The sequence below is a fragment of the Phoenix dactylifera genome, chromosome 17, assembly GCF_009389715.1.
Source record: "Phoenix dactylifera cultivar Barhee BC4 chromosome 17, palm_55x_up_171113_PBpolish2nd_filt_p, whole genome shotgun sequence".
Classification (NCBI taxonomy): Eukaryota; Viridiplantae; Streptophyta; class Magnoliopsida; order Arecales; family Arecaceae; genus Phoenix; species Phoenix dactylifera.
Window position 1 is genome coordinate 11,141,702 of NC_052408.1, and position 23,940 is coordinate 11,165,641.

The 23,940-nt window shown below is 36.3% G+C and overlaps 1 protein-coding gene across 1 annotated transcript; it reads left to right on the forward strand.

Annotated features, from left to right (window-relative positions):
• Positions 1 to 724: 724 nt before the first annotated feature.
• Positions 725 to 23,221, forward strand: LOC103718274 (structural maintenance of chromosomes protein 1). Its single transcript, XM_008807016.4, has 18 exons — positions 725 to 1,527; positions 2,222 to 2,458; positions 3,854 to 4,087; positions 5,545 to 5,783; positions 7,740 to 8,006; positions 8,162 to 8,432; positions 9,647 to 9,771; positions 12,033 to 12,142; positions 12,249 to 12,356; positions 12,442 to 12,581; positions 14,051 to 14,140; positions 14,231 to 14,439; positions 18,190 to 18,359; positions 19,718 to 19,827; positions 20,064 to 20,443; positions 21,335 to 21,586; positions 22,573 to 22,800; positions 22,890 to 23,221. Exons 1-18 carry the CDS (start codon positions 1,090 to 1,092, stop codon positions 22,936 to 22,938), a joined length of 3,657 nt encoding a protein of 1,218 aa, XP_008805238.1. The 5' UTR covers positions 725 to 1,089; the 3' UTR covers positions 22,939 to 23,221.
• The last annotated feature ends 719 nt before the right edge of the window (positions 23,222 to 23,940 follow it).

Genomic DNA, 23,940 nt, shown 5'->3' on the forward strand with positions numbered 1-23,940 from the left:
AGATACATAATAAATGGAGGAAGAGTGGTTCACTGTAATATTTATTTGTATATCTCATATATAATATACTAATGCGATCACATTATAAAATTTTGATATATATACATACATATCAATTTTTTCTAATAAAAAGGTAAAGAGTGGATCCAAGCTTATAACGCGCGCGACACACAGGAGTGTAATTTTTTTCATCTTTTCAAACTATTTTTGAAATGCTAGAGAAAAAATATAATAGAATAGATAAACAAAATAGAATAAATTTGAAAAAAAAAAAGAACTCTGCATCATCGTATGGGTCAGGTCATATGCCGGTTCGTACACGAAGTCCACCGGCTCCACATGATTTTAGTCCAGCACCCGTTCTCGCATAGAATTTGTGTTTGTACGTTCAAAATACAAACCCCGGAGCCTTTCCCCCAATTCCCAAGTTCTTTTTGGTTCCGTTTGGCGCCCGCATGGCAATGCGTCAAAAAATCACGGTGTCACAGCGGTGGCACCTGCCGATTCAGCTTCAGTCCCAAACCCGCGTTAAAATATTATATGCGGCCGGGTCTGGAGTTGGGCGGGAACAGGCAGTCAAAAATACGGCAGCGCGGGGGCCTGAATTCGGCATTGTCGGAGGACCAAATATTTTATTGGGTAACTGGGCGCCCGCATAAAAGCTGTCATGCGTCAATTTTCCCGTCGTTTATCGCTCCTAACCCGTGTCCCAGCCGGTGCGTTCATCTCCCACGCCTCGAATATTCCCGTCGAAACCTACCACTATTACCCCTTCCTTCCGACCCTCCCTCCCTCCCTCCCTCCACTCCCGTCTCACTTTCCCGAGGTTTTGGGCCATCTCTTCCCCCGTATCATCTCCCCCCCAAAAAAAAAAGAAAAAAACCTTTCTCCAAAATCTCTACGGAAAAACCCTAGACTCTTCATCTATTTAAAACCCTAGGTGCCATGGAAACTGCAAGAACCTTAGTTTTCGACCTCCAAACCCATGAAGAAACCTAGATTTCTTCTCAAAACCGTAAACCTAATGTCCTTGGTAGCGCTAGAGGCGAAAATCTTTTTATAACTCCAGCTTTTCACGTTCCAAGAACCATGCCGTCTCTGATCTCTCCGGGGAAGATTCACCGTCTGGAGCTCGAGAACTTCAAATCGTACAAGGGATTCCAAACGATTGGGCCTTTCCATGATTTCACCGCGATTATTGGCCCTAATGGGGCGGGGAAGTCCAATCTCATGGACGCTATCAGCTTCGTGCTTGGGGTGCGGTCAGTCCAGCTTCGAGGGGCGCAGCTCAAGGATTTGATCTATGCCTTTGATGACCGGGAGAAGGAGCAGAAGGGAAGGAGGGCGTTTGTCCGGCTCGTGTACCACATGGGGAATGGCTCCGAGATCCAGTTCACAAGAACCATCACGGGTGCCGGTGGTAGCGAGTATCGGATTGACGGGAGGATTGTGATGTGGGACGAGTATAATGCCAAGTTGAGGTCTCTTGGCATTCTTGTAAAGGCACGGAATTTTCTTGTTTTTCAGGTACTAATCTTACATCTCTCATCCATTGCTTGCGTTCATCTTTATAGTATCACTAAATTTCATTTTTTAGCCATCTCCGAGTTAGCACATCTCATCAAGGAATTTGGAGCAGGTGCTAAAAACCGTCAGAGCAATTTTTCTTACATTTTTTTTTTAAATTTTATGCTCATTTTTTTATAAATCAAAATAGAAACTCATTGCAAAGTCTGAACAAAACATGATTAGTAGATTCATTTAACAAGCCCATTGGAGAGGGGTTCTGAATGCTGAAAAATAAAAGCAAACGCTTTTGAAATAAAAGATTGCTTAGTATAATCATCAAAGCAACTTTTTCGTTTGATACCTAGGTTACTGTTGCGATGTTTGAAATTTTGGTTTTCTTCTCATTTAATCAGAGGAAACAATTTTGCCAGTTTCATGCCAGAAGCATTGCAGAAAAAGTTAAAAGATTGATCGATCTTTCTCCCTGATCTCTCCATTCCTCAATAAGTTGCACATTATCTTGTTACTTGTGGGAATTTACACAGCCTCATGGAATGCAAATCTGATGCATTTGAAATCTTTATGTCTCAAAATTGTCCAAGGAGGCTGCATCAAAAAAGATCTGGAACTATAAGCATGGCCCATTCTTTCATCTTACATTTTAAATCATATAACATTGTTGTTACTTATACCTTGTTTATTTGTGGACTAGGGTGATGTAGAGTCAATTGCCTCCAAAAACCCCAAGGAACTTACAGCTCTTCTTGAGCAAATATCTGGATCAGATGAACTTAAGAAAGACTATGAGGATCTGGAGGAACGAAAGGCGAGAGCGGAAGAAAAATCCGCACTTGTTTATCAGGAGAAGAGAACAGTAGTCATGGAGAGAAAGCAAAAGAAGGCACAAAAGGAAGAGGCTGAAAAACATTTGCGCCTGCAAGAGCAACTGGTATAAGTTACTACTGTGCATCATCATGCTTTCTATAACTTCCAACTTGTTATTTTCATGAAAGATCTATTTGATGGGGTCCGTTGAAGAATCATGATTGTAGCTATCCATATCTGCTAGCACCTTGGCATAATTCTGCAGGTTCATATTGATTACAAACTTAGTCATGTACAAGTTTATTAATTCCAGTGCCAAAACTGCTGCTTTCGGATTCATTTAACCTTTTATATTAGATTACTTTTATCAGCTTTAGTTGTTGTCTAGTTAGGTTTGCAAAGAATGTTTTGGCTAGTTTGTTTGTTCTACAATGGTACAATAATTGGTTATGTATTGCACAAACCTAGGACCTTTGTAATACATTGTATGTCCCTTCAAGATAATGATCACAAGCTAACACTTCTGTTGAACATGCCTCTAATCATTATTGATCTTGATAATATCTCTATGGCGTTATGTCTATATGGTATGGTAGCTACCTATCCTTTTTGTTAGTCACAAAGAATCAAAATAGCATGATATTTCAACAGGTTGACAGATGTAACAGCCCAATGCCTATGGAAGTGAGATAAGTCTACTAGCTTTACATATCAACTGTATATATTTGATACACAAGTACAAGTTCCATATGGTTTTAGATGATCAGTTCATGGATAACCATGTGTATCCTGCTTATGAAGAAAACTTGTCCAAGGAGATTTACTTTATGTGTGTAACATCCTTGTATGCCTTAGCAGCATGGTCATCTTGACACTAAATTATCTACCATTTCAATACATGACAATTGCAATTGTAAGCTAGCTTTTTCTAATCCTGCCTGACTCTTGCATTCCAATGTCCTTTGTTCTGGTAAGCATCTCATATGCGTGCACCCTTCTTATCTCTAATACTTTGGCCCATTTAGCATTCTAAAATTTTATATAAAACTACTCTTCACATCTTGTTGCCACATAACCCATAGATCACCTTATAACAACACTCACTTCTCCCTTTCTAGTCTGTTTCTTTATGCTAGCATGTAGATGAACTAGAAAATAAATAAATAAAACAGAAGGGACTCATATATAAAGTTATGACCACATTTGTTACTGTCTTACTGATATTGACCCTTATTGACATGGATGCTTATATTGTGATTTGGGGTAGTGCTAATATCTACAAGTGTGTATGCATCTCTTTAAGCTTGAATTTAATCACTTACTCTCTTGCATTTCTTGATTTCTTACATGTCATCTCTATGGCACTTTTTTTGAGTGCTTCAATTATTAGGGATTGATGACTACATCCTCAGTTGCATGGCATGTAGCAAAAACAAATTCATGGTGGAAAACTTTTGTTTTTAGTTACATTGAGATCATATGATTCATATAATTTTCTTTTTGTTCTAAACATCTGCAGAAATCATTGAAGAAAGAATACTTTCTGTGGCAACTTTTTAACATCGAAAAGGATGTGGAAAAGATAAATGGTGAACTTGAAGAAGATAAAAAAGGTCTAGAGGAAGTTCTCAAGGCACAGGAGGAATTTGACTTTGAAGAAAATATTAAAAAGAAGGAACAAGCTGGATATTTGAAAGAGATGATGCTATGTGAAAAGAAGATTGCAAAGAAGAAGCTTGAGCTTGATAAGAAGGTAAGCAATCTTTGAGTTAATTTGGTCAGGTTTCTTGTCAAGTTTTCTTTTATCTTCTTTCTTTATTGTTCTTTCTCGTTCTCGAACTATTTCCTTTATTCCATGCTTTCAAGATTTATTACATTGTACACATCTCTTTTAGGTTGTATTACTATGTATGTTTGTCTATGTTTCCATATTGAGAATGCCTTCTCACATGATCAGAAGTGTATCATCGTCGAAGGGTGAAATGAGACTATGCAGTGGTTTTCATTCATGGGGACATGGAATGGTGGGGACAGCTAGAAAGGGCTACCCATCGCGACAAGCTCAATTCAACTGCCTTTCATTTTTGACACTTGTACTGCCTTTTTTCTATTTCCTTTGAAATTTGATGACAAATCACCCAACAGTTCATCATTAGCCTTATCAATAAAAATATTGTTCATTTCTTTGTTTAACAATATTGCTGCATGCCTTTGGATATCGATTGATAAATAATGAAGCATGCATGCCATTCAATACATGCTATATGGTTCAAAGATCTGGTTGTTTTTATTTACTTATTGTGAAAACAAGCAATTTTATTTACTTATAAAACCAACATGTTTTGATAAGTAGAGCAACATAAGATATTTTTTTCTTTAAACAAGTTGAAACTAACACGACTCCTAAAAGAGAACATTATAAAAGCAGGAAACTTTTATTTCTGTTTTTGTAGGTTCAGGTGGTCACTTCTCTCTTCCTTTTCTTTTTTTTCCCTTTTTGGCAGAATTAACTATTATTCATTAATCATGTTTTGTCTTTTATTCAATGCATATTTGCAGAACATAGTCTGAGTCTCTACATACAATGCGAAGTTTGACTTTCTAATGCTGTTGAGATTCTGTAGGAACCTTGCTATGAAGAATTCATGTATTTTTTATTAATTTCCCCTTATGCTCTCTAGAGATTATTACCTCCAAGGGGTGAGGTATCATGTGCCAGTTCTGTGTTGGTTGGGTACTGGCATAACATATTCCATGCCATGCCAGTGCTTGGCATATATTTTCATGGAAGGCATGCATGTGAATGAATGTGTTGGCATACAACTGGGTACACAGCTGTTTCGCTTGCCAGTTTGGACCATTGGCACGGTACATACTGGTTCATGCATGATGTGCCAAGTGCTAACACTTAAATCCTTGATTGCATCCAGGACAGGTACTTTTCCTGTCTTTCTCTATTTTTTTTTAAATTTTAGTTGGTTTGCTCTTATTATAGCACATCTAAAAGTACATTATTTGTTGTATAATCATAATTTATGCATTGTAATATCAAGGTGCTGCATCTATTTCAAAAGAGTATGCTAGAGTAACAATGCAAGCTTCTATCTGCTGCATGATGTAAAAGTGAATTTTTATATTTTTTACTTTACTGGTATGATACACCTATGTACAAATTATAGTTTTTATGAAAAAGTATTCCTCTTTTTTCAGCAACCAGAGCTGCTTAAACTTAAAGAAGAAATCTCTCGCATTAATTCTAAAATAAAAAGTAGCAAGAAAGAGCTGGAGAAAAAGAAAGAGGATCAAAGAAAGCATGCAAAAGAAATACAAAGGCTACAAAAGGATTTACATGATGTCACTGAAGCTATTCGTGAGCTAAATGAGCGTGGCCAGGATGGTGTTGAAAAACTTCAGTTAGCTGACAACGAGCTCATGGAATATCATAGAATGTAAGTTGTCTTTAAAGTTTTTAATTTTTCTCATATCATTACATAAAGTAATCAATATCTTGTTATTGTTTTTTTTAAATATTTTGTTTTGCTTTAATAGCACAGTAGAAACTTACACACATTTAATCAAATTATTATTCATTACCAAATAATAATTTTTCTTGTGTCTAATCAGCAACTGTAATGTGACTTATAAACTAAGGAACCTGCAAAGAAACAGAGGAAGCCACAACCCTCGAGGTTATTAGGTGGTGATGCGATAGCTGCAAAAATTATTGAAATTTTTGAGCAATTGTTTTGCTTTCATAGCACAGTAGAAGCTCACATACATTTAACCAAATTATCATTCATTACCAAATAATAATTTTTCTTGTTTAATCAGCAACTGTAATGTGACTTATAAACTGAGGAGCCTGGAAAGAAACAGAAGAAGACACAACCCTTGAAGTTCTTATGTGGTGATATGATAGCTGCAAAAATTACTGAAATTTTTGAGCAATTGTTTTATTATTTAGTGCAGGCGTCTTCATTTGCTTTCTTTCATGCCAATGTTTGACATGCTGTGATAGGTAAATGGCACTTTTGGAGATCCAAATATCTAATATACCATTTTCTTGCATCTATGTTATTTTGGAAGAGACTTTTTCTGAATTTCAAACGTTAATTGCATCTTACATCATATATGTATCACTGCTGATCGTTGATATTTAAAGTTAAGATTTTGGTTTACCTTTTCTGAAGAAGTTTTAACATATAGGCTAATGGGAAATGACATTTTATTAATAAGGTAGATTAGAAACAAAAATTAGAAGCTTTAGGGTTTTCTTATACAAATTACAGGAACAACACAACTACTTAGAGATATGAAGCTGTGGCTAGTGGAAGCCTGGATGCACAAATTGTATAATATGTGAGCCATACATAGCATCCTGCAAACAGCATCATGTGATTATTGATGGACTGAGGCAGAATCATGCTGGTCCACGGCAATGCAGACTGATGCCATGTGTACTGTTGGATCCTATTGGCAGATACATGCTACTTGTAAATGATATTGCACAAATCAAATACAAACAGACAAATTTGTGTTTTGTGATAGGAAGAAAGATTGCTTTGCTACGAGGGTTTTGTTAGTTCTATTTTACTTATTTATTTAGTTTGCACTGAAGGGACTCGTGAGAGGAGTTTTTTTCCCCCTTTGGGATTTCTCCGAGGGAGGGTGTTTCTTTGTTCTTGAGTTATCTCATTGAATTTCAGTTTGTACTTTCATATTTTTTTATGTTATGCTAAAAAATGGCACTAAGAGTGCGAGGAAAATGTTATTGTATATAAACTTGTTATGAGGTAGCATATGTAGCCAAGGCCTTCTGTACTAACCCGTATGGCCCCTACTGTACTGTACCGCTAAGGTATCGTATTATACCTAGGTTCAGTTGGGTATATGAGTTAACCGGGCCGTACCAGTTTAAACTGAGTGGAACCACCCCATACCGTTTGAAACTGGGGTGTGTACGATACCGTACCGACTGGTTTCAGGCGTCCCATGATAAAAAAACCGAGAAAAAGGATCGGAAGCTGTCTCGACATGGGGTGCGAACCATATTGTACCAACCATACCATGCTGAACCGGTGATGTACCTATTCGGTATCTAGTATCGAGATTGTAAGCCTTGCTTATATCTATATAAGATGGAGAAACTAAAAAGCCAAATATCATTATGACATATAAGACAGGGGAGCTAAAAAGCCACAATTTCCAATTATTTAAGGCTGTCACTTGTTTATCAAGAAAATATGCATCTGCAGATTAGTTTGTAGTTATATTGCATTATTTGTTGCTGGTAAGAGATGATATAATGACCAGCATGTGCTGTCCTTTTTCTGTCTTGCTAACAGCAACCTAAAGATTTTTAATTCATAAATTTGCCTGAAACATATTTATATTTGATACTGCAGTAAGGAAGATGCTGGAATGAAAACTGCAAAACTGAGAGATGAGAAAGAGGTTCTTGATAGGCAACTACATGCTGATGTAGAAGCTCAAAAGAATTTGGAAGAAAATCTTCAACAGTTGACTAATCGTGAGCAGGAGCTATCGTCACAGGAGGACCAAATGCAAACAAGATTGAAGAAGAATCAAGATACAATTGCAAAATATAAGGATGAGCTTGTACGGGTCAAGAAGGAACTGAACGAGATTTCAAAAAAGCGCCAAACTTCTGGGTTAGAACAAACTTTATGCCAAGTTATTTCCATTTATATACCAATGTTATGCAGGTCTTTGTTTGCTCCTGCTTATCTTTCTGTACTTCCAAGTTTAGTCTCTGTCAGTGTATTGTTTATGCTATTTGGTCAATACCTTTTTTTTTAATTCTCAGGACAAAATACCAGAATTTAAAGCAAAAGGTTGATGAAATAGATCTACAATTACGTGAGCTGAAAGCTGATAAGCATGAAAGTGAGCGAGATGCCCGGCTTTCTGAAACAATTCAAAGTCTCAAACGACTCTTTCCAGGAGTTCATGGTCGTATGACCGAACTCTGCAGGCCATCACAAAAGAAGTATAACCTTGCTGTTACTGTTGCTATGGGTAAATTTATGGATGCAATAGTGGTAGAAGATGAGAACACAGGAAAAGAATGCATCGAGGTATTTTTTCTGCTCATTACTTTTAACCTGGTCTACAGTGATATACTTTTGCTTGTCTTAAGACAGCTGATTTCATGTTAATTTACTCATCTGGTTCTGCACCTGTTACTTGTTAGTTTGATCCTATTTTTTGCTTGCAGTTTTTTTTATGGTTTGCCTAACAGGAATTGTACAACTGACTTATTCTGCTTTAACATGTGAGAGTCCTTTATGAAACGGCATCCCAGTGCGCAAGGCTGCAGCCATTATGGTTTTTGGGGAGGGTTAGATATTCGCAGCCTTACCCCTACGTGCAGAGAGGCTGCTTCTATGTTTCAAACCCATGACACCGATGTCACAATGGAGCAACCTTACTGTTGCGCCAAAGCATAGTCCTTTATAAACTAACATGATATAATTCTATTTGCATTGCATATTTGACATTGCTGTGTCCTAAATTTTTTGTGTCCTCTTCATGTTTCTTCTACTCTCAACTTGATATGGATGACAATGTTACGGTATTGGACCATTGATCATGAATTATAGATCCTTTAATGGCCTTATTGACTTGATAAATGCTTTTATGTGCTCCCCTTGGAACATATCTCAAGGTTTTGCTGAATTTTAATTTGATCAATATTTTTCATGGTTCTTGAATATATGGAAGAGATTTATGACCTATTTACCGTGTCTGTAGGTAATGTTATAGGCTGACTTCATTAAAATATGCTATTCTTCTCCGTGGCATGTTCTCTTACAAATGTACCGGTTATTCCTACAATGCTTTACGTACAAGCAATTTTAGACCAGATTTATTTACTATATGGGGTTATTTGGTGAATTAAGTAGCTAAATTTCAGTTCCTTTTTGCTCCTTTAAGTTGAAAGTATTTGACATTCTGCTGAATTACTTGCTGATATTGCTTATATTTTCAAATTATCAAATTACAGCTTTCTGACTAATTTATGAGCAATATGGAGACTGCCCCTATTCCAGTTTCTCTATAATATTGTTGATATTTCTCACCTACTATTGTGATCTTTATTTTGTATAATTTTTTTTTTGGTACTCTTGGTGAGCATCTATTTGTCTTGCAAAGTTTGCTGTATAATCACCTGAGGAACTTATTTTAGCATGCAATAATGTCCTTTCTTATAGTTCTTATATATATATATATCATATATCACATGCAAATTACTGTCCATTTTCTTAATGTTTATGTTGTTTGGTTTTAGTATTTGAAGGAACAACGTCTTCCCCCTCAGACATTCATCCCTTTACAGTCGGTTCGTGTGAAGCCGATAATTGAGAAGTTGCGTACTTTAGGTGGAACTGCACAGTTGGTGTTTGATGTGATTCAATATCCTACAAATTGGAATCCATTCAAGTTTTGCGAAAGATAAAAAAAAAAGACTACATGTGCATATATTTCTGTTTTCATATTGACTTTTTTTGATGGAACATATTGATATTTGGTTAATGATACAGGTAAGTTGGAAATTATATTCATGTGAGGTGGTGTCATGTTTGTATATGTCTTTCTTTTGAAAAAGATCATGCTTGCATATGTCATTTTAATTTTTAATCTATGTAAAGAATCTCTATAATGTAACTATCTTTTCTGTTATTATTGAAGCTTGAATATTTATAATATGCTTATATGCATGGGCACTAGTAGAAGAAAGTTCTGTATGTGCTTTTCGTGCCTGTAATGGGAAACACGACTCTCAAGCCTTGTTCTGACTTTTTGGATTCGGCTTTGGAATCCTCATTCGCTAATCATGTTGTGATGTTTCCAAATTCTTTTTTACTAGTTCCACCTGTACAACAGTAGGCCTTGTCTCCTCCGTCTAGAACAAGGATGGTAGAACCATCCCGAACCTCTCGATTCGGGGCGTACCGAGCTGTACCGGCGGCGGATCAGGATGGTTTCAGTAAGCAAAATGAGAAACGGGCTATGAAGGGGGAGAGGAAGAAGGAAAGAGAAGAAAAAAGAGAGAGAGGAAGTGCAGGAGGGAGAGAGAGAGAGGGAGGGCAGGAGAGAGAGAGAGGCTTGGAAGCCCTCGTTCGGTCGTCCGCAAGCTCCGTTGGGTGGAACCCTGCTTCAAACGAAACAAGGGCTTGAACCCATTCTTTTTTTTTTCGTTTCTTTAAGTGAAGTCGGCACACCCTATGTCAACTTCACTTAAAAAAGCAAAAAAATATATAAAAAGAATGGGATTGATCCCTTATTTCATTCTAAATAAAGGCTCCGCCCAGCGACCCCCTGCGGATGACTGGAGGAGAGGAGGGTTTCCGAGCCTTCTCTCTCTCTCTCTCTCTCTCTCTCTCTCTCTCTTTCTCTCTCCGGCATCTCTTCGTTCCCCCGTCCGAGCCTCTATTTCGTTCAAAATAGGGCTCTGCCTAGCAGTGCTTGTGGATAACTGGAGGAAAAGAGGAGGGCTTCTGAGCCCCCCTCTCTTCCTCTCCCTCCCTCCCTCTCGCCCTCTAGTTTTTCTTTTTCGGTATGCGCTGGGATGGGAAAGCACAGTACTATATGTATTGTCGGCCTATCGGCACGAGTGCCGGTTCTGGTACTGCGGACCTTGGTTTGGAATCTTAAACATATAAATGAGAACTTTCCTTAATGATGCCTCTTCTCTTGGCTGTGGTGTGCATAACATCCCAATTGATTTTTTATCACTTCAAAACTAGCTGTGCTCCTCTACCTGCCTTTACCAAGCCTCCATCTTAACATTCTTATCCAACCATGCTCATATTTTTGTTTTTTTTTCATTGCTGAACATCTTGAACTACTTTATATGTTGCATGTCAATTTGTTTCCTCTTAAGAATTCTGAGACCACATACCGTTTCGAAAGCACCACTTCACATTATCTTTCCATCTCTCTTATCTATCCCTTCACTTGTCTCTCTGCTTTTTTTTTTTTGAAAAAATATTTTAATGGTCATGAAGCTCAATTGGGCCCTCAGTTTTTGTTCCTGTTACTTGTTTTTCAAGTAATAAAAAGCTCTGGCATGTTAATCTGTTATGTTAAGCTTTTCAATGCCATGCGCAAGTTTATCCCAGATATTCAAAGATGCAATAACTTGAGGTACTTATTTCTCTTTAATTGACAGAACTGTTTGGCTGTTGAAGAGAAATAAGTGCCTAAAAAGGTGCTTTTTAGGTTCTCCTCCTGGGGTTTTTCCAGGTTATTCACAAACCCAACCATAGTCATATAAGTAAGAAGAATATTAGTCTGCATGCAGACTGATTTGTATTGTATTTTTGCACTGATTTTCTCATTTATCTCATCATATGGTATTCAGGTGGTCTGAAATTGGTAATATGAGCAATTGTGCTTGATGATTCTATGCATGGTTGTGGCATAGGGAGTCAGTAGAACTGTCAATTGCCAAAATACACATGTTTTACTATGGATGTATGATGTTGAACAGCATGGTACAGTTTGTGTATGTTGGGGAAATGAATGTATGCCGAGGCATATACATTTACTGAAGTGTTTGTGAAGCTTAACTACTCTAAAATTTTCAACTTCTATCTCATCTGAAAATATGTTACTTTGTATATTGAAAGAGTCACAGTGTTTTGTATGCTTTGTCTGCTTAACAATTTCACATTCGATCGATCCTTGGAGAAGGCTATCTTGTATGCTGTTGGGAATACCCTTGTCTGTGATGGTCTTGAAGAAGCTAAGATTCTTAGCTGGAGTGGCGAGAGGTACAAAGGTAAATGCTCAGCAATATGCTTTATTAATTTTTTTTTTTTAATGTAGTCCATATGTACGTTGCTTGAAAATCTTATTATTGATGGATACGATCTTTGTGTATTCAGTGGTTACTGTTGATGGGATTCTCCTGACAAAGTCTGGTACAATGACGGGTGGAATAAGTGGTGGAATGGAAGCCAGGTCAAACAAATGGGATGATAGTACCATTGAGGGTTTGTATTATGTGTTATCCTCCTATTATTTTTAGCATGTTTGCCGTTTTATCTTTTCTTATTGAGTGTTAATTGGTATTTACAGCTCTTAAAAAGAAAAAAGATCAATGGGAATCTGAATTGGAAGCGCTTGGATCAGTTAGAGAGTTACAGATAAAAGAGTCAGAAGCATCAGAAAGGATCAGTTGGCTTGAAAGGAAAATTCAATATTCGAATATTGAGGAGGTAGCTAGAATGACAACTCTCAGTTAACATGCTAAGTAGGGAGGAGTAACTTGGTTCCTTTTCAAGTTTAGTTTTTATGATTTTGTGTTGCTCTTGCATGATTCTTTATTTACAGAAAAATTAATGGAGGCTTATGATCTAACTTTTTGCTCTCATAACATGTTGTACTTACTATGTTCAGATTCCTATTTTTGACAAGAAATTATCCGTATAGCTGTTTCACCTATTTGATTTTTTAATAATCAAAATTTCCATTTTGTGTTCTCTCTCTCTGTCTCTCTCTCTGTGCATGCATGCATGCGTGCACGTGTAAATGTATGCATGCACGCGCGTGTAAATGAATGTGCATTTGTCTAAGACAGTTGTAATACTTTCTTCTCAGCATTTAGTAGAGTACAACCAGTCTCTGACTTAATTTTTCAAGGTAGCATTCTTTATGAACAAAACAAGAACAAGAACTTTTATTTTATCAAATATGGTTGGACTGCACTGTTCATGTCACCATCATTTCCTATCCCAGGCCATTTTACTCCATGATAGAAAATTTTATCTGATCATATTTGACAACCTCAATTTTTCAATCTTCTTTAGTCTTCTGCACTATTCTAGTTCTGATGCCTTTATTCAAATTAAATACTGCACTTGGATAGGTTTTTTTTTTTTGATTTAAGATCTGTAATAAGCGACTTGTTCAGGTTAACCCCTTGGTGAATGGGTTTCCGGTTTGTTTTTGTTTCATATGAAATACTGAGTTTAAAGTTTGAAAACTTCAATTTAAATCTGTGATTGGTATTTGGAAGTGGCATGTCAGCTTCTACAAGCTAATGCAGGTTGAGGTCAAGATGATCATCTGGCTATTGTCCTTGCTTATCATCCTTTTTAGGGCCTTTGTTTCTTTCAACATGGATGGTTGTGTACTGGTGTCATAATGATGGAGCACTATGGTTTCTCCTGGGGATGGGGGTTCATTTTGATTTTATGCCTATGTTCTTTCTATCATCCCTACTATCCTGCTAATATTAGCATAGATGGGTGAGTATTGATGCTGGAAATCTTATAATTATGAGGGGAGCATCCCATCTGCAGGTGATTGTTTCTAAAGCTAGAGAGATCTTGGTTTCTCCTGATAAAATCATTTATGACCTTTGACTTACCATGTTCTGGTAAGCATGTTATGAAGCCCATTTTTACTTGTAATGCAAGAGTTCAAGCGCTATTTATGGAAGATATTCTGTTATAAGGTTTTCTTAAATGCTATAAGTCATCTTAATACTGATTTTCTGAACAAAAACACCATTGATGTTCTGGAGTTTTGTCTCCGTTTGTTAATTTGCCAGAAAGCTGGATCTTGTAGTTACATTTTATGGTTTTTATGCAAATATTTGCCTTTAAGTACGTTTGTTGCAGTCATCTACTTGTAAATTCTTGAATTCAGGATATTGGGTTTACCTGAATGAGTCTATGTGCAGAAAAATATCCAGGAAAAGCTCTTAAAACTAAAAGGAGAAGGGAGAAATATAAAAGAGGAGATTAGTCGTCTAAAGCCTGAGCTTCAGAAGGTGGTTGCCAACATGAATGTTTTGGCTCTCCATTTGATAGTAGGCATACACCTTTTCATTTTTTTAATGGCTGGCTATCTGTCTGTGTAGTTAAAAAGTCTTGTTGCTAAAAGAACTGAAGACAGTCGAAAGCTTGAGAAGAGAATAAATGAGATTGTTGACCGAATTTACAAGGATTTCAGTGAGTCTGTTGGAGTGAAAAACATACGTGAGTATGAAGAAAGTCAGCTCAAGGCTGCTCAGGAAATGTATGAGAGAAAGCTAAGCTTGAGCAACCAGATGTCAAAACTGAAATATCAGTATGTATTTAACTGTCCTCATTTCTTCAAGTTATAGATGGTATCTTTTGCTGTACTGATTTTTTTTATTATGTTATTAATCCATTTTGCTTGTATATCAGTATACGTTTACCTTTTATAAGTCTGCTACTTATACTGAGAAAACTCTGTGTGTTTGGTTATCAAACCCCTTAGGTGATGTATTCCACTCAGACAAATGCATTATATAGTGGAGGCACATCAATGAGTTCTGATTGATAGTATGCTTGTAACAAGTATGAGGATTATCAGTGTGCTATCCAATGTTCTAAAAGCCAGCCTGAACATCAACCGTTTTGGTTTCTGGGTTGTGGTCTTGTGCACTAGTGGTTCAACCATGTGTCGACCATGGGTGATCCATTAACCCAGATAAATGAATACATTAAATAAATTAATTTAGTAAATACTAAAAAAATAAAAATGCTTAAAAATGTAAAAATATAAAAATATGTTACAATATAAGATATTATAATAATAATCCCCTTACATGTCATATTTATGCCATCAAAATGAGGTATTATCAATTCCCACATCTTCTGTAATAAAAAAATTAGTACAAAACTATACAAATTAGTACCTAATAATCATATCATACCTTCATTCTTACCATTTTTATAGTGGTGGCTTTGCTTTGGAGGGGATGTTAAAGGACCCTGCCTATTGCTGTTCTATTCTCTGTAGCATAGAAGGATGCAGGTAGGGAGTAACTTAAAATACTAAGAAAGAAGAAGAAGAGGGGAAGAAGAATCCGAGGAGGAGCCGATGTCCTTTAAGTTCCAAGCAACCACCCTTCCTTTTCCACAGCTGGCAACAACAGGGGAAAGGCGATCTCAGACGTCGGTGATGACTGGCTGGTGTTTGCTGCGGCTTGGGATGGGAGAGGATTTGGAGTAGAGATCTAGGGCTAGCCCTAAAGAGTAAAGGCCACTGTGTAAAGTTGGTTGGATGGAAGCTTAAGACCCGGTCAAACAGAGCTCCTTGACTAAATTGTTTTCATTTTTTCTTTCAATTTAATAACTGACCTGCATGGGTCAAATATTGGGTCAACCTGGGTTGTTGTAGGCTTCCAGATCACAGTTTAGGCAGTTCAATCCAGTCGAGCTGGTTGGGTCTTACTGTGGCTCTGTGCTATCTACTTACTGTATAGAAAAGCGACAGCAACAGCTTGTATTCATCATGGATAGCTCATTCAGTAAATATATACCTGAAATGCTATTAGATAGTGTAATTTTTTCATACCTTTCCTATGTGGCAATATTGCTACAAGAATATGTTTGTTCTCAAACAAGATGAAGATGTGATATGCAAAGAGGATGATTATGAATACAAGATGGATTGGAGTAATTAGATCTACAAAACAAATCATAAAATGGGGCTTCAATTTTCCATATATGTTTGTAGAAAATATCTGGATATTTGTTGAATTTGTCTAATTCTACTTTGCAAACTTAAGTAAATTTAGCTTTGCTTCTTTTCATGAGCATAGGATGATGGTAATGTGCATCTTAGTGTGGATCTTATGGAGATGGGCTTTCTGAAAGTGGGTGGGCTAAAAATAGATAAATGCTAGCAATGCAAAAAGTTAGTCTGACCAAGAGGAGAATCAAGCTGGAACTTTTGATTATGTATTGAACATTTGGAGGATTATACTTGGAGTGATGTTTGTGGAATACACTTTGTAAACTTAACCCTTATTTGCTTACTCAATCTGCACTTATGTATCAAGTAGCATAATAAACTTATCATATAAGACATACAGAGGAACAGAAACAAGAGAGGCTCGCAGTTGTAGAACCCCCTGCTCTCCCTTCCCCTATCCCTCCAGGTACTACATTCTCTGGCACTGATAACATTGTCTGATCCAAATGTTTGTTGTGCTTTGGATTCATCTTGTTAAGGCATTCTACCATACATTGCAAAGCTGCCACAGATATTTAATTTGTAAGCCTATATGATAAATATGCAAAGAACACTCATATCCCTTTAAAGTTGTTAGGGATAATATTTCCTTAGTATGGCCAGAATTTGCGGTGTAAAAAACTTGCAACATATTCTAACATGTCATGAGAGTAGGTGATAGATCAAGAAGATGACAGTCTCTCGACAGTAATATGACTTTGTGCTGGAAGGTCAGCTGCGAAGGCTTTTTTCTTGCTTTGACAAATCATGGAGAAATCTTGGTTGGTCCAAAGCCATATGGTAGATTACAATGATAAGCTTGGTGGGCTTTTAAACTAGAATTATTATCAAGTTTAATATTAAAATTATCCAACTTAATTGATAAGTCACCTATTATCTATTTATTCTGACTAATGTACCTTCCTGTCATAATGCTTAATTTATAACATGTAGATCTTAAATGCACAATCCGTTCAGGTTTTATCAACCATTTTTTGATAGGATAATATACAAACATATCAGAGTACATAATGAGCTAGAGGTCTATGGATTAGTTGTCACGAAATATGAAACAAGTTTAGTTGTTTAGGATAGTTTTATTCACAGGGTATCCTTTCACTATCTTCACTTTAGCAGTGTCAATATATGTAAAGCACAGCAAAATCCAATTCAGAGTATCTGTCAGTGTTTTAAAAAGTGATTGCGGTATGCTGGTGGTCAAGGGACCATATAGTGCATATGCAGGCTGCATATGTGGGTGCTTATACAGTTACATTTTTAACTATTTAAAAATAAATATAATATATTACGTACAACCAAAACAATAACAATGAGTAATTCTTATGGATGAATAATAGCAATACAAATGCTTATAATTCAGTATCTAACACTCGATAGCAATAATTACAGCATAATCAACATTTTAGCACTATTAAGACCAGAATCAGGCTGACCTAAAATCCATGTCAAACCTAGCCATCCGCTCGAACGCACTTCACCTACATGAGCCGACATAAGAGTGGGCTGTATATGTAGCTCCAGAATGCTAAGTGGGCTCACATATGCAGCAATATGATACCAAGCAAGTGAAGTTTAGCTGTGCCGTGCTAAGTTGACCATCTTTTTGGTCCATATGTGGTATGAGAATATACAATAGTGCATATAGGCAATGTGGTGCAATAACGGGACTGCATATGCATATGCGGGCGCATATGCTGTAGTATGCACCACATTTTAAAAAAGCTGTTATATCCTGTCAAATCAGAATCATGTGGGTTCTTGGAGGCATGCCTTCCTGTAACAGTGCAATATGTGTATTTTTGCTTTATGCAATTATTTTCTATGTTTTAATACAGTTTCTAGGTTAAAACACACAAACAAGGCTTGGAACTAGGAAAATGCTAGTGTGTATGATCACCTAATCTTTCCAATGGTCAGAACTAGCAATTTTTCTATCCTTGTTTCAGATCCAATAGCCTTTAAAATCTAGTTGTTCTTGTGTTTTTGTTTCAGTTTTTACATCTATTGGCAAATAAACAGGGATGTTTCTATCTTTTTACTGAACTGGCTATTTTTAAACTTGTGGCCAGTAGATCCATGTTTCAAAGAGATACATCTGGTGGTACAGTTCTGTGGTCAATTTGTCAACAGAAATATTCTGAATACTTGCAGTTATTAGGTTTAGATTAGATCTTTTGACCATTTGGTGAAATTGTTATATTCAAAAATATAATATTGATTTTCTATATCCCTAGTTGATTGCAGATATAAGAAGCATTTCCTAAAAACTAACTTTTGTTGGAGTTAGAAGATTCAGTGCTACTTGTGTTTCAGGCTGGAGTATGAGCAAAAGCGGGACATGAAGACACCAATTGCAAAGCTGGTATCCTCTCTTGATTATTTAGATAAAGACTTGAAAGATGTACAGAGAAAGGAGTCTGATGCCAAGCTGGAGGCCGAGAAAATTGCAAATCAGATGGAAGAACTGAAAGCTGAAGTTGATGGTACTGTTAAACCTTACGTCTCATTTTATATCAACTTCTGGATTTGTAATACTTGCGTTTCTGCAACAATTCCATCTTAAGAAATTCATATTCTCTGAAGATGATACTTATTCTGCAATAGTGGTTATTGAAGCTGCCTGTCCTCTTTGTACTTCTTTTTTGCAAGTTATAATGAACTTCAAGCAATCTTCTGTTATATGGTGTAACTTTGAAATCTAGTTTCTGAAGGCTTTTTTTTTTTGCATTAATTCATACAGAGTTTAAAATTGGCAATCAGCATTTAAAACTATTGTTGCTGCCGAAATTCCTTATGCCAATCAGGTAACTGCCATTTCAAAATTAGATGTACACGGAGATGTATGAGTAAAGGGAGATGAAGAAGATTATGATGGCAGACAGATTATTATCATCTCTAGCAAGATTGCTTCCTTAAAGTGTAAACAAATCCCCTCTTGTTTTTGAGGGCATCTTTATCTTTTGGTCATTAAAGTGGAGATTTTAAGGACTCGTATTGTCATCATTCTCTCTCTTCCTATCTCTTCAATGTTTTTCTGTATTAGCACCACATATTTCTCTCTGTCCATAGGACATGTATTTCTCATCCTTCTTGCTTTTCTTCTTGTTTCTGAGTAAGATGCATCAGATTTCTCTATGAGAGTTGGTTTATGTAAAGTAGGGTTTGCCTTTTTAGGCTTCTCAATTCAATCTTGTAGAAGACATTGCGCCCGCAATTACTGGCTAACACACACCAATGGGCCTCATCTTGAATTTCAGTAGTTGATGCATCTATGCTCATGTTACAATTTAGGGCTTGCTACTGTTTCTCATCAAGTAGTTCTCTCTGATTTGTAGATAGGCAAATCGGGGCAAACTAGCTGACTGCTTCAACTGCTACAACTTGTTCATAAGTACTATGGTGCAGATGCTACTGCACGAATGCTGATACTTAATTTGTGATTCTCATCCTTTTATTTACATGTTTTTTAAGTAACACTTTGGTGTGCACTGTTGGACAGCCAAGCAACCTCTATATGACATTAGAAATGTGCCTGTGTGCTTCTTTGTCATACGGTTCTTGTTGATCTGTGAGGTCATATATCATTTGTTAGACATTATTTGTGAATTCTATGCAGTAGCTTGTGGCAAGTCTTATAATTCAAACATGAATGATGCTTTGATTCTTTTCTGGTTCTATCTTTTTGAGCACATAGTACTTTAGTTTAAATATCAGTCTTACTCATGACATTTCCAGCATTGTTTCCTGAGATCTTTTTCTAATGTGCCAACTGATCATCGGAATCAAGCAGGTTCCCTTTTGTTTATCTTTTGTTCATTTAACAAACACTTTTCCTTTGTAGAGTGGAAATCCAAGTCGGATGAGTGTGAAAAGGTCATTGAAGAACTAAAGAAGCAGAGTGCAAGTGTTACAGGAGGTATAGGAAAACTGAAGCGCCAGATAAATTCGAAGGTTAACTCCTACCAAGTTAGCATACTTTTATCATTATGGTAGCGTGATGCGCCTGGTTTATGTTGTACCCATTGTTCCTGGTATCATTTCTAGGTTTTCGTGTAAAGATCTGGACCTTTTTCTTTCTGGTCAGGATATAAAGTTAAGGCATCATGAGATTATTATTATAATGCGACAAATTTGTGATAAATTAATTTTAAATTGTTGTTATAATCAAGAATCTGTTTTGGTAACAGGAGACGCAACTTGAGCAGCTAAGATCACGTAAGCAAGAGGTAGTGGAGAAATGTGAATTGGAGCAGCTAAAGCTCCCTACAGTTGATGACCCAATGGAAACTGGATCATCTGTGACTAGACCAGTTTTTGACTACAGTCAGTTAAGCAGAATGTATTTGCAGGATATGAGACCTTCTGAGCGACAAAAGCTTGAGTTAGATTTCAAACAAAAAATGGATACTTTAATGGCTGAAATTGAACAAACAGCACCCAACCTGAAAGCACTAGATCAGTATGAAGCTCTACAAGGGAAAGAAAAGGAGGTGATTGAAAAATTTGAAGCAGCCAGGAAAGAAGAGAAAGAGATATCTGATAGATATAATTCCATTAAGCAGAGGAGGTATGACATGTAGCTATATAGCATACTTATAGCATCTTCATATAAACCAAATTCTTTATGACTTTTGATAATGTTTCTTTGTCAGTTTCTCTCTTTGAAAATTTAGTCATGTAGGTACACGTATATTTACACATGTTAGCAGATGACCTTATAAGGATTTGTTAAAACAACGGGAGCATCTATATGTTTGCTCTGAGAAAAGTTACTTTGATGGGGGATTTTTTTTTTCATAAGCTATGCATCCAGCAAGTTTGCTCATTTTAGTTTTGCTTGAGCTGGATGAAAGTAACTTAATGCAAAACTCTTCCATGATATTATTATTGTAGATCTACCAATGAATATTAAAAGATTACATAAAAAATATTGTACTAAAAACAATTTTCAGCAATAAAATAAAATTTTGTTTTTGAAAAAAAGTTTAGCCACTATGAGATAAATAATTGAAAAGTTAAATAAGAAAAAAATTGTATATGCACACGAAGCTCTGAAGTAATTGCTTTATGCTCATTACAGTCTGATTGGGAGGGAGAGAACCAAAACAACGGTTCATGCTCAAATTCATCATAAAGGTTCATTTAAAACAGTAGCACTCTTATTCACATATGTTATATCAATTACTTAAGATTCTTCATAATTGTATTGTTTAAGAACTAAAATATTTAGTTCAACTTTTGGTTTTCCAATTTAAATATTATTTATCATAACATTTAAAATTTAGTGTGAAAGTAATTTCAGATTAATGCCTTGCACTTCTCAATGATTAGTAAGTGACATTGCATTTGACTACAAGGTTGAATTTTGTTGGTAATATACATGCTAAATCATTTAATGGTGTTTCTGAATTTGATAGCCATATATTACTGTGAACTGAAGTTTTCCCCAATGGTACAGGTATGAGCTGTTTATGGAGGCATTTGATCATATATCTAAAAGTATTGACAAAATTTACAAACAATTAACAAAGAGTCATACACACCCACTTGGAGGAACAGCATACCTCAACTTAGAAAATGAGGACGAACCTTTCTTACATGGCATCAAATACACAGCCATGCCCCCTACAAAGCGCTTCAGAGATATGGAGCAGTTATCCGGTGGGGAGAAGACTGTTGCAGCACTTGCATTGCTTTTCTCCATTCACAGGTATATTTTCTTAGGCTAGGTTGTGGTTTAGCTTTCTTTGATTTATTCGCTGGAATTTTTTGCCAAATGACAAGTACAACTATAGTGGGCCATGCCCTGACATTACTCTCTTCTCCCCCCTCCCCATGCCATGTCCAGTGCTTGTTCTGAAAGTTCTGCTTCTGCTGGCTCGCACGTTCACCTGTCATGCTTGCCGCCCAATTATCAATTGTTGTTCCATGTATATTAGCAAACATTGCCTCCTGCTTAAATAATATATCTAAAGCAATTTCTATTTTGATCTTCTAAACTTGTGGGTTTTAGTATGTGAAAATAATACGTCTCAAATCATCCAATAATAAACTTATTATATGCTTTTTGACAATTCTAATATTCTAACATGACATTGAGCAAAGGTTTTATATTTTTTATAAAATTAAGGGCAGTCTTCTCTAACTGATGGTTCATTATAAACATAAATTTTTATTTACACATGCATCTCTAAGATATAAATGCCTCTTATGTTAGATTTTTTTTTTTCATGTTTTCTGTGGATTCTTCCGGGCAGCTGATCTCCTGGTTTCATGTGTCATAGTAACATTGTTTTAGGTTGAACAGAACGTACTTTTTTCTTTTTTCAGTATCTTCTATAAAATTTATTTTATGCTGTCAATTCATTTTCTTCTTAATTTTGTTAGCTCATAGGGTAGGCCTTACACAGCTGTATTTAAAATATTTCGCAAACTCCTTTCTTATCACCGAGTGATACGTCAATCAACTCAGAGGCTGTCAGGATGCCCTTTTAAAGTTATCAATGCAGTATGTCAATTTTCTTGAGTCATTTTTGATTTGCTCAGAGGACTCTTAAACCATATTAATGTTTGTATATCGATTTCTTTGAACTAAATTGAGTGCTTATTTTTCTTGTAAAGGGCATTATATCTAAAAGGTAAGCAAACATATTATTGCAGTTAAATCACTCTTTGTTTCTTGAACAATTGTTTCAGTTATAGGCCATCTCCATTCTTTATACTGGATGAGGTTGATGCAGCCTTGGATAACTTGAATGTTGCCAAGGTAGCTGGATTCATTAGGTCAAAATCATGTGATGGAGCTAGGGGCAACCAAGATGCTGACGGAGGATGTGGGTTTCAGAGCATTGTGATATCACTGAAGGACAGCTTCTATGACAAAGCTGAGGCATTGGTTGGAGTATATAGGGACTCGGAAAGAAGGTAATCTTCAAGTGTATTTCCTGTGCTTTCGCCAATCACGTAGCTTTTATTGAATTTTTTTTTCCTGGACATGTGACTGCTATTTGCAGCTGCTCAAGAACATTAACGTTCGATCTAACGAAGTATAGGGAGTCATGAAGATCTCCATGGATTTATGGTGGGTTTGTGAGACTTTCAATTGTTCCAGTGTGCTTATGTATTACTAGCTCACCTACAGGACAGCTGGATTACCTGTAAATATGATTTTGTGAATATTTTTGTCGGAGGAAAGAGTTGTTACTTCCAACTATACTTCAAATGATTGATGCTGGAGCACCTAGTTTGAGTTCATTGTAAAGCATGTAGTGGTTATTACCTATCCATATGGATTATGAAGTCTCAGTATTTCTTATATATTTTCAATCTGGCTTTTGGGTGGACCCTTCTGCTTGCAACAACTGTTCCCAGTACCGCATAGCTTTCATATTGATGATGAATTGTTTCAACCTACACTTTGATGTGGTACTGTGATTTACGGGACACAGCTACAGATGATTGGTTGGGGTAAGATTGCTGGTTCTTTACCTTTTTTAGCTCTAGTTTGTTTAAATAAAATGCTAACTGGATAAGGAGTTAAGGAATCAATTGGATGTTAAATTGAAATTGAATAATATAATCTAAATTTTCATGCATTTTAGTTCCAGCATCCATTCTGAATGATATAATCTATTATTATGCGGAAATTATTGGTGGTTTAAATTTGTAAGGAGCTGGGCACAATTTTGTTCTGAATGGAGGTTTCTTTTTAACAGTATGCATCAGACTTCTGAGATGATTTAGAAGCACTTGCAGGAATGACAGATGTGGCTCTTCACAAGAATGATTTGTGAGAAAGAAATCATGTTGTCAATTCCACTGTTGTTTTTAGCTTTTTCTTGAAATCATTGACTCAATCTTGATGAGGTCATTGAATTGATTTTAATTCTGAGGCCGCATTTCTTGCTTGAGAGGGTGGTTCCCAGCTTGTTAGAAGGGTTGCAAGCTGGCTTGTGGTTGCGACATGTAGAGTACTAGTATGTCGTAGATATGGTACATGCTAATTGTCATAATAAGCCAGATGAGCAGCTTGGAAGATTTTCTCGTGTTTGGATCTTCCATATT

Bases quoted from the DNA above. Each gene is read 5' to 3' on its own strand.
- LOC103718274 (XM_008807016.4), top strand. From the start codon at position 1,090: ATGCCGTCTCTGATCTCTCCGGGGAAGATTCACCGTCTGGAGCTCGAG. The intron at 12,357-12,441 runs GTTTGTATTATG...TGGTATTTACAG, and splicing joins GGATGATAGTACCATTGAGG to CTCTTAAAAAGAAAAAAGAT. The intron at 14,440-18,189 runs GTATGTATTTAA...CTTGTGTTTCAG, and splicing joins ATGTCAAAACTGAAATATCA to GCTGGAGTATGAGCAAAAGC.